The 10,230-nt window shown below is 37.8% G+C and overlaps 1 protein-coding gene across 1 annotated transcript; it reads left to right on the plus strand.

The window, feature by feature from the left end:
- Nucleotides 1-2,107: 2,107 nt before the first annotated feature.
- On the plus strand, nucleotides 2,108-4,077 carry il20 (interleukin 20). The gene is made up of 5 exons (XM_023423750.2): nucleotides 2,108-2,290; nucleotides 2,554-2,616; nucleotides 2,838-2,990; nucleotides 3,072-3,134; nucleotides 3,582-4,077. Exons 1-5 carry the CDS (start codon nucleotides 2,135-2,137, stop codon nucleotides 3,666-3,668), a joined length of 522 nt encoding a protein of 173 aa, XP_023279518.1. The 5' UTR covers nucleotides 2,108-2,134; the 3' UTR covers nucleotides 3,669-4,077.
- Nucleotides 4,078-10,230: the final 6,153 nt, after the last annotated feature.

Below are 10,230 nucleotides of genomic sequence, written 5' to 3' on the forward strand. Positions count from 1 at the left end.
GCCTAGGTCATTCCCAACTCAGGGGTCAGGACCCCTCAGGGTTGACAAAATAACTCTGACGAGTGGAGTGATTCAGTTCAATTCTATATAAAATATTGAATAGTTATATATTAAACAGTGTTGCCAAAGCATCAAAATACAAAACACCAAGATTGAGATAATTACCAAAGTAAGACAGGACAAAAACATTTCTGCCACACAAATGTGTTTTTTCACCAAATTTTTTTTTATCATTTTGCTTATTTTTGCCTTTTCAAATAAAAATCTGGCAAAGTAAGTTCAATATATGTTTGAACTAATTGTAAATCACTGACATGCAACCTGTGACAAGGAGTCGCTAGTAGACATTGCATTGTTTTAAAGGGTCACAACTAAAAAAAGGTTTGGAGCCACTGCCTTAACCAACTTTGCAATTACAGCTGAATTATGGTACTGAACTGTTTACCATAATTCAGCTACTTTGTATCAAAGCTGTAAAATTGTATATTATAACTCATACACATTATACACATACTGCTGAAGCAGGGCAACAGAATCAGAGACTGTGTTTTTCAAGGTTCAAAAAACTTTGTGATGACCTCTAGTGGTTAGAAACAAGCATTGAGCATTCCTGAGCTGGGAAGTGCTGTCTGCTATTTTGAAGTGCAGACGCTGAAATGTACAGTGGGGTCCAAGAGTCTGATACCACTTGCTCATTGGACAGCGGTTGTGGATTTGGAGATCACTTTACTTCCTAGAGAGATATTTTGGTACTTCCCTATCTACAGTTATATTGCTATAGATGCTATTTATTGATTTCACATTACTCTATGAACACAGGCTATTCCTGTTTCCATTGGACTTCCCTGCTCATGATTCTTTCCACTGTAATTAAATTTTCCGCAGTCATCAAAAGTTAACCTGGCCAGACATGTGGGTGAGCAGGTCCGGTAGGTGTTTCCGATCAGGACTTGTCTGACAGGAGTGAGGTCACTGCCAATGAGAGCGCTCCTCAGGGAAAACAAATAGTGAAGTGTCTCATGGTGTGCAAAAGGAGCTTTTATTTCCAGTATATACCTAATCATTTAGGAGCAGACATGGTGATTGATCAGAAGTCGAACACAAGACAAAAATGATATCGGTGCAAAACAGACCCATCTTTCATCCTAAAACAATAAATCAACACATTTTAAAAGCTCATAAGTGAAATGATGGAGTCAGCACTTTGTAATGAGGAACACACAGCTGAATACATTAACGTTGTAGAGGAATGACGACACACTAATGAATGACTCACTGAGTAATTACACAGCACATCACTGACAGTGAAACCCAGACTTCACTTCAGGTAGGAGGAAATCTTTGACCATTTCTTTTCCCTTTCTTTCAAATCTCATTGAGACATCATTCGGAAGTTCCTTTAATAGCAACACACTTCCTCCTCCTGTAAACCAACTGTTGTGGGAGTACATGTGCAGGTGCAGGTGCATGTGTGTGTATGTGTCTGTGCAGTACCTGGTAAAATCCCCCTTGCTCCACTATAAGAGGAGACAGCATGGAAACACAGAGACACAGCTTTCTCAGGACTCTTCCTCTGAGTAACACACACACAGGTGAGTTCACAGGTGTGCTCTGGGTGATAGTGGTGGGTGATGGTACCTGAGCATTGCAGTGGTCATTTGCTTGCCTGTTAGAGGGTCTTAACATAATAATGCCTTAGATTTTGAAAGAAGAATAGGATGTATTGCATATGCTTTAGAGCTATATTATATATATCTATATACATATAGAGATGCTTTACTATGGTGCCGAAATATTAGTGTATCAGCAGAAAATTTGCAACAGATTTATTAATGAACTAATCATTTAAGTAATTTATTAAGCAAAATGCCAAAAAGCCATTGACTGGCTTCTGTATTTTGTAAATATTGCACACAATTATGAAGTGAGTATTTAGGATTTTTGGACTGTTTGTCAGACAAAACAAAAATTGATGTTAAAAGATTCTTTGACATTTGACAGAACAATTGATAATTAAATTAATTCTTAGATAATCCTTATCTACATATAGTAATTTACTTTAATAGTAATTTATTTGAAGAGGTTTAAACAAACAGAATGTCTCTGTTAGTTTTGCCACCAGATATCCACAGTGATGAAGATGCTGCTCAGCTGCTCTCTCTCCCTGCTGCTTGTGCTCAGCTGTCTGAGTGAACCTGTGGAGAGCCGCACTCTGCATCTGGACAGCTGCTCTGTCAATGTTCACACACACGAACTGCGCAAATATTACTCCACCATACGTTCAGATGTGGTGAGTTTGAGTCACCCACACACACACACACACACACACACATGCACACAAAACCACTAACTCAAAATAAAACATAGTCATCAACAAATGCAGCTGCCTCATTCAGAATAACATTTAGTCACAAGCAATCACTACACTGCACTTTACTACACACAAATACACATAAACAGACCAGAAACTATGACCCCTTAAAGTAAACTTCAGAAACTTAAGTGAGCAATTCAGACAAGATCTTTAATGTTTTGTTTTTTTTTACATCACAGCTAGCAGGAGACAATGAGATTGGAGTAAAACTTCTGGACAAATCATTGATAAAGGATGTTCAGGTGAGTCCTTGGTCAGGTGTTGTTTTTGCCAGTTAGCGATTATGTATGCTGTGCACCCTCACCTTTGTATCAAATTTTCCATATTCATTCATATTTCTAAGACACAGACTGCTCAAAGATATATAGTAGTATAGCAGTATCACAGTATAACAGTATAATATGAGTAGGCAATAAAAGTATGAGAGAACTGCTTTAATCTGACCTGTGTATGTCTCCATCAGGAGGGACAGACGTGCTGTTTCCTGCATCTTCTGCTGCGTTTCTACGTTGAGAGAGTGTTCAGCAACTACGCCTCCTCAGAGCCACAGCAGCAACGATGCTCCAGCGCCCTGGCCAACGCTTTTGTCAGCATCAGAAGAGATATACATAAATGTGTAAGTTAGTTGTTCAATGATAAAATGTGATTTTATTGTCAGCTATGAGTTGGACTGATAATTATGCTCTGTTCTATGCAGCACTGCCACTGTAGAGAAGAGACCCAGAGAACAATTGACTCCCTCCATGTTGCTTTTATCAAGGTATGTAGTGCATGGAATAACTCACTGTAGTGCACATTAACATCTTCCTATGTCCCACAATCTCACAGTAGACTGAAGAGGGAGCTATGGAGCAAGTCCCAGAGGAAATGTAATTGATTTTCAGCAGCTGTGAGCAGTGTTTGAAGTCCAACTCACAAATATTCTGCTATGTTAATTATATCAGTTATCATATTACAATATCTCCAACACAAAGATGTAATGTGCACAAACAGAGCTACGAAAACTATTAAGACTACATTTAGAGTCTACCTAAATTTGATTTTATCACTCCTGTAGTCAATGAATATTCAGTCCTGTTTGTTAGAAATGTAACTCAGTGTTACAACTGCAGCTTCCAAAGACAAAGCAAACAGAGCATTGCTTCTATACATTTGTGCTCATCATTAAACCATTTTTTCCATATTCTCTCTCCTTCTCTCTGAGCAGCTTCAAATAAACCAGGCAGCACAGAAGGCCATGGGCGAGCTGGACACCGTCCTGGAGTGGCTGGAGGGACTCGGCCAGAAAACATGATCATGATCCCACAGAAACTCAAAGAGCCTGACATGACTTGTAAGCAAAGTGAAGATTACAACTTTAACTTCACATCTGTGCCATTATTATATTTTGTACTTGAATGAACTAAATGTGTTTGTTATCCACTGACATATTGAATTAATTTTTTAATGCAATATTTATAATTAATATGATATAAACGTAAGTTTACCTTTAAGTATTTATTCTTTATCAAAAATAAAGAGCTGTTATGGTCTTGTATGTGTGCTTCTAATGTAAAGTTTTTATGCAGACTAAACAAATGGTTTAATTTCAACTGTTTTGTATTGCTTTTTTTAGTCTTATTTCTTCATCTTGAAGTTTTGCACTTTTTTATAACATAAAGCACTTAGAGGTTTTGTTTTTGTCTGTGAAAGGTGCTATTTAAATAAACTTTACTCACTTCATTTTTAGTGTTTTCTTTCAGCACAAAAAAGGGATGCATGCTCTGCATTACCATCTAGTGGTGATCAATGAAATTACAGAAAAATTTGTGTGTATGTCAGCACAAAGCCCAAATCTTTCCAGCTACCCCCCTGGCAACTGCATAGCTCATGGGACACAAGAACTTCTGGTTGGGAATCACTGCACCAGCAAGTCATCGACCTAATTAATTATGTTTTTTCTGTAATATTAATTTCTGTAATATTAGCAACCTCAATACTGCCACATCAGAAAAGAGGGCACACAAACAACAAAATTAGGAAAAATTGCACACCTACTTGATTCTCATTGTCTCTGGATCTTCAGCATTGTGAGTGAGGTAATCCTCAGTGATGCATCACATCCCGTCTATGCTGTATGCAGGTTATTATCATGATACAGTTACAGGTTACAGGTTTAGCTCTGCAGAGCAAATCCTTGTGATGTGATAGTTGTAACCACAGATACAGGAGCAAGTATAGCATAAAGAGTAGAACAATAAACGAAACTAAAGCTGCCTGCCATTTGACAAAACACAGGACATTTCTGCAAGCCGCTCTGTTTCTCACTTTGCTGCTAAAGATAAAACGAGAGAAAGATTAAACTAAAACAAGAAAGATCTAGCCAAATAAAATTGTCTCTCTTTTCTCTCTCTCCTCTTGCTTTTAATGGTGCTACAATGTTTGCTGAAACCAGGAGATAACTTGCTACTAAGATATTTTAGAGGGGAGGAATAAGAAAGAAGAGGAACTACTCAGATCCTTTACGAAAGTACTGTAACTCTCTGGATATTACACTCTTAGCACATCCTCATGCTATACACTTCAAGACATGGCGGTCTCTGCGGCCACAAATACAGGCCAGTATACCGGGCATTTTCCCGGTGGGCTGACTCACCTTGAGGCCGATATGATTTGATTTTTTTTTTAATTATTTATTAAAAAATACACATACACTCAATCATGATCAATACTGATCATTAGTACCAGCCCGTCTAATGTTAGGACAAATCCATGTGTAATGTATGATTGTGAAAAAAGTTTTTCCCTCCTTGTATGAAGTAGGCCTATGTTTAACCCGTTTCTTCCTGTCAGTCTCCTCCCCCACCTTTAAAGCCATTTTTTCACTATAATTAAGACAGCAGATGAGCCCAAAAATATGCACTTATCTCCTCAGAGTGCAACACTTGTCTTGCCTGTTTATATTTACTGCTGTTATAAGGCTTTAAAGGTGCCCTCTAGGTAAGGTCTCTCTTGAAAAAGAGATTTTAGTCTTAATGAGCCTTTTACCTGGTTAAATAATGGAGAAATTAAATTGAAAAATCATACTGGATGAAGACTAATTTCTGTTCATCTACCTCAGTTCTTTGCATTCCTTATGTTTTGACTTCTTTTGACTAACAATAATAATATTTAAAAGGCAAAGTAAATTATATATAAGCAAAACTACTTTGAAACACTATTTGTGGTAGAATATTTGTTCCAAATCCAGTTAGCTCCCAATAAACTATCGCAACTTAACTTGTGAGTACCCGACACACGTGTTACTCCTACAGGGGAATAAAGATGTAAATACGCACCGAGTGCGCGCTGCTGGAGGCTGCTAAATAATGTGCAGCAGCACATTTGTCCACGTGCTGAAGACGCCAATTCTTGTGCAGAATCGCTGTGACGTTGAATATTTAGTGAGGACCAGAATTAAGATGGATGTTCAAGTTTAAAGTATGAAGTTCCAGCATTGAAAATGTATCATACTGCTCCTGGGGGGATCCTGATATGACAGTTCAAAAGTTCAAAATAATTGTCGAGTTTTTCACAGTAATGAAAGGTTCAGTTTGGACGCATCGACTATTTGGACGAATTGTTGCTCATAAAACATAAAAATTGGTGTCTGTCTTCAAACGTTACCAGCCAGGTTGTCTTTGAGGGAAACGTGATTAGTTGTCACTCAGTTAAAACTTTTGGCCGTCTGCCTGCCATAGACAAATCAGTTAAACCATTTCACACAGGTCAGGAGCTGCCGTTGCCATGGCAATGTGAAAATCTGCCCAGAATTTTCTACATGGCTTCAAACAACTGCAAATTATGAGAAAACCGTTACTTCTTTTCATGAACCGAAAAGACTGTGCCAGACACTGAAGCCAGAAGTTTCTACAGTCTCTATTTTATTCAGATATTCCTTAAAATGAGTGAGTAAGCTCAGTACAAACCACAGGAGCAGACACAAAGTTAATGATATCCAGTTGTGAGATATAAATCCATGGAGAGAGAGACAGAGAGAGAGAGAGAGATTTATTGTAATGAAAGGTTAAAAATGGATACATGTATTTTAGGGCTATGAGCATCTAAGGGCCATATGTCGAGCCAACACCAACACATTGTTCATGAAATGCTGTTTTCATAGAAAAACAACTGTTGTGCATTTCAGGAAGTGATTAGTTGTTATTCTTGTCACTTGATGGAAACCGCAACTACCCTAAAACCACTCTCATCTAACACCCTTTGACTACATCCCAAAAATGGCAAAACATTCCCCACACATTTTGACATGATGCAAATCATTGACTGTGACAGAAAGGGGAAGAGTTCAGTGATGGCTCACAAGAAAGATCATAATATAACAATCGTCTGAGCATCATCCAGTTCTTGCTAAAGGGGAAGAGAAGAGAAAGCATGCAGCTATTTGCCTCAGCTGAAGCTGTCAGAAGCTTTTATAATTGCTCCTGAAAATCTAATTCCAAACATCAAGCACTATATGAGTCAACAAGTGTTTGAGTTCAGCATAACCTTCGAAATTGAGGTGTCACAAGAGTCTATGTGCTGTCATGTTCTAATGAATATTGGCAACCCCGGTTTCTTTTGTCCTTCTTACAATGAAATCACTTCTCATACCAGAAGCAGTTTGAGCTCATAAATTTCTGCTTACACGCAGGTCAAGGACTATGAAACAGTGTTCAGGAGTACCACGTCTTTAATGGCAGAGAGAGAAAGAAATTCACCCTGTGGCTCAACAACAGCATGTGCCCACCTAGAAAATTAGTGCATGCCACTATTGTGACGGATCATTTGAATAAATAAAGTGGTGTGTTAGACTGCTATATACTGTTTTTCTGCTAGAAACTACTTTCTCTGTGGTCTTCACATGACAGGTAGAAGGAGACAGTGAGGTCAGAGTCTGTGGATACATCACTGATAAAAGATGTTCAGGTGAGTCCTTGTGTTGTTCATACCATGTAGTGATGATAATGTGCTTTCCATCCACACTTGTTTCAGATTTTGAATGTTTTTCTGCTAAGACATGAGGCTGTTCATGGATATATAAACAGCATATGAGTATACAATAATATGAGTGCGTGAGAGTTACTGTGATCTCACCTTTGTATGACCCAAACAGAGGGGTCACATGCGCTGCTTCTTGGGTCTACTGCTGCATTAAAAGTGCATTCCCAAAGAACAACTGACTCCCTGCATTTTGAGTTTATCAGTGTATATAGTGTACTTAATGACCACTCACTATACTGTACATACAAGCTCCAAGAGCAATTTGATTCACTTTGCTTTTGAGAATCTACTTGTTTTTAAGCAGTTAGGGCCCATGTTTGATGTCTAATCCATTAATCTTCTATTCCTGAAGGTGGTACTAGAGGAAAAAACAGTGGGGTACAAATGCAAAGATTCAGATTATTCAGAGAGAATATTTTAATATTATAGTCATATCGGCACCAATAATAAAACATCAAATTTAATTGAGTGTCCTGGACTGTATATTGTACTTCTTATAAAGAATCAATTTTGTTAAGTATGTTGCCAAAAATGTGAGACATCGTACTGATCTTTGAACCCAGTTTTACAGGTCTTCCTGTGTCCTTTCTCAATTTCTCTGTTTCACTCTGAGCAGCTGCTGCACAGATAAACCAGACAGTGCAGGATCTGAAGAGCTGGACCCTGTGCTGGAGCCAATCAAACAAGACCCATTGTCATGATCAGACAGAAACTGAGCAGTAATGATCTAATTTTTAGTCTGACATCATGTGTAAACCCATGCAGTTCTCTGCATTTGTTTTTTGTAATGTGTCAGTTGAATTATATTTATTGTTTTTCCTTTACTAAGCAGCAAAAACATAAATGTATATTTTTTTCTATTTCTTAAACATAAAACATAATGTTTATATTGTAACATAATTATGCAGATTAAACAATTAAACTTTATGTTTTGTTTGGTTTGAAACCATCAGCAACAACACTGATCTCTAGCAGAAAGATATGGTTTGAACCAGGAGTAAGCTCATTCATCAAAGATAAACAGCTTGTTTAATAACATACAACAGTAACAAAAACATCAGACAGATCTATAGAAGTCAGCACATGTGATGACAGCTCTGCATTATAACCCTGTAGTGGTGAACAGTCACAACACAGTGTTTTGATCCAGCACAGTTGGGCAGATATAACACAGTCAACATTGTAATCAGCAGCAGCAGTATGATGACTGGATATGAAGGTTTCTCGAGGGTCCTCTTTTCATTCCTTCATACATATCAGGTTTTATATTGTTTCACATCTGAGCATCAGCAGACCAAGAACCAATTTTACATATGAATATAAATCAATGAAACTGTGATTCACCGTTGAACATGCATTGAGAAAATGTGTTATTTTTAACTTTCACTGATGCAGCATTCAGATGTTATAACACCATGGGAAAATATGAGCTGTCATAATGAGCAGTGCTTACATAAGTGCGGTTAACACCGTCATAGGCACATATGCTAATAACCAAATGCATGAATTTGCTTACGTACTTGCATAAAAACAGATGGAGAATAAAGTGTCATTAAAGCATCACAATGGAGTGTATCAATCACTGTCTGAACCCAGAAGATATAGGCAGATTAGATCTGATGTTACTAACAATCAGTTCAAGTCCAGATCAAAGTGAATGTTGTGTAATTTCAAAGTTTCATCTCCACCCAAAAAAATACTTTGTCAGCAGAAGAACAGGGTTACGCTAATTTTAGGTCACATCAATACATTTGTCTAATGCTGCTAGATCAGCTCTGCAGAAACAAGGAAGTTTCGTTGCAAGACTGTAGTCATCTTTTTCGTACATACTTAAGGTCACATTTGCATGTAATTTTAAATTTGCCTATTTCCACCAGAGTTTCATCTAGATCAAGATTTACCACAGATATACAATTGTTAAGATGAATTAACAATTGGTAAGGGTGAAGTAGGCAATGTGCCAATCAGTCAGAGTATACAGTTCCCATTCACCATGGTGGGTGAACTAGGAGGAGGGTTAAATGACTAAAGAATTCATGTGAAGTCCAGAGGGGTTTCTGTGGGTCATTCACAAGAAACAGATGAAATTCCAAGAATGTTGCCGCTTCCGTTCTGCATAATCCCATTAACGGGCATCCGCCCGTCTAAGAATCAGCTGTCATACAACTTGTCACAGTATCAACTAACATGTGAGTGAGTGAGTGAGTGAGTGAGCGAGTGAGTGAGTGGATGGGACAGTTAAACCCAGTTGTAATGACCTTGGGACACCTCATATATATTTCTCATAGTTTCCTCTTTTCTTTATAGCCTTATTGAGAAAAACTGTCACTCTAAAACACTCAAAAACACCAGCACACACATACTTTATTACTATCATTTATGTTGACATAACAATAGACACCTGACATAAACAATAACAGAAACACACCGGTGAAGAATTCAGTGCTACACAAAAACACATAGTCACACGCAGCGTCAAACAGACAACCGGTGTGAAAGTGAAAGACAAATGTGGTGAATCTATTTGTAAAGAAAGATCTGTTTCCTCTAAAGTTCACAGTTACACAACCATGCAGACACAAAACATGCACATACAAAACATAGAAAATGTGACATTTAAGGTGGAAGAAATGTAAAGGCATAATTGTAAGTTATCTTGTTTATAACACACAAGGATTCACAGCTACTAGCATCCACATCAATTTTTTGTCAGTTTGTAATTAAATTCAATATAATCTGGTGTTCCACTGTGGTTCATGCCCCAAAGGAGGGCTGACTCAACTGGATATCATATCAGCAGTTTCAGGTAATGTGCTGCAATTATTGCTGACTTCAGA

The sequence above is a fragment of the Seriola lalandi genome, unplaced genomic scaffold, assembly GCF_002814215.2.
Source record: "Seriola lalandi dorsalis isolate HSWRI2012SDOR001 ecotype SW California unplaced genomic scaffold, Sedor1 jcf7180002054692, whole genome shotgun sequence".
NCBI classification, from domain to species: Eukaryota; Metazoa; Chordata; class Actinopteri; order Carangiformes; family Carangidae; genus Seriola; species Seriola lalandi.

Bases quoted from the DNA above. Each gene is read 5' to 3' on its own strand.
- il20 (XM_023423750.2), top strand. From the start codon at position 2,135: ATGAAGATGCTGCTCAGCTGCTCTCTCTCCCTGCTGCTTGTGCTCAGC. The intron at 2,291-2,553 runs GTGAGTTTGAGT...TTTACATCACAG, and splicing joins CCACCATACGTTCAGATGTG to CTAGCAGGAGACAATGAGAT. The intron at 2,991-3,071 runs GTAAGTTAGTTG...TGTTCTATGCAG, and splicing joins GAAGAGATATACATAAATGT to CACTGCCACTGTAGAGAAGA.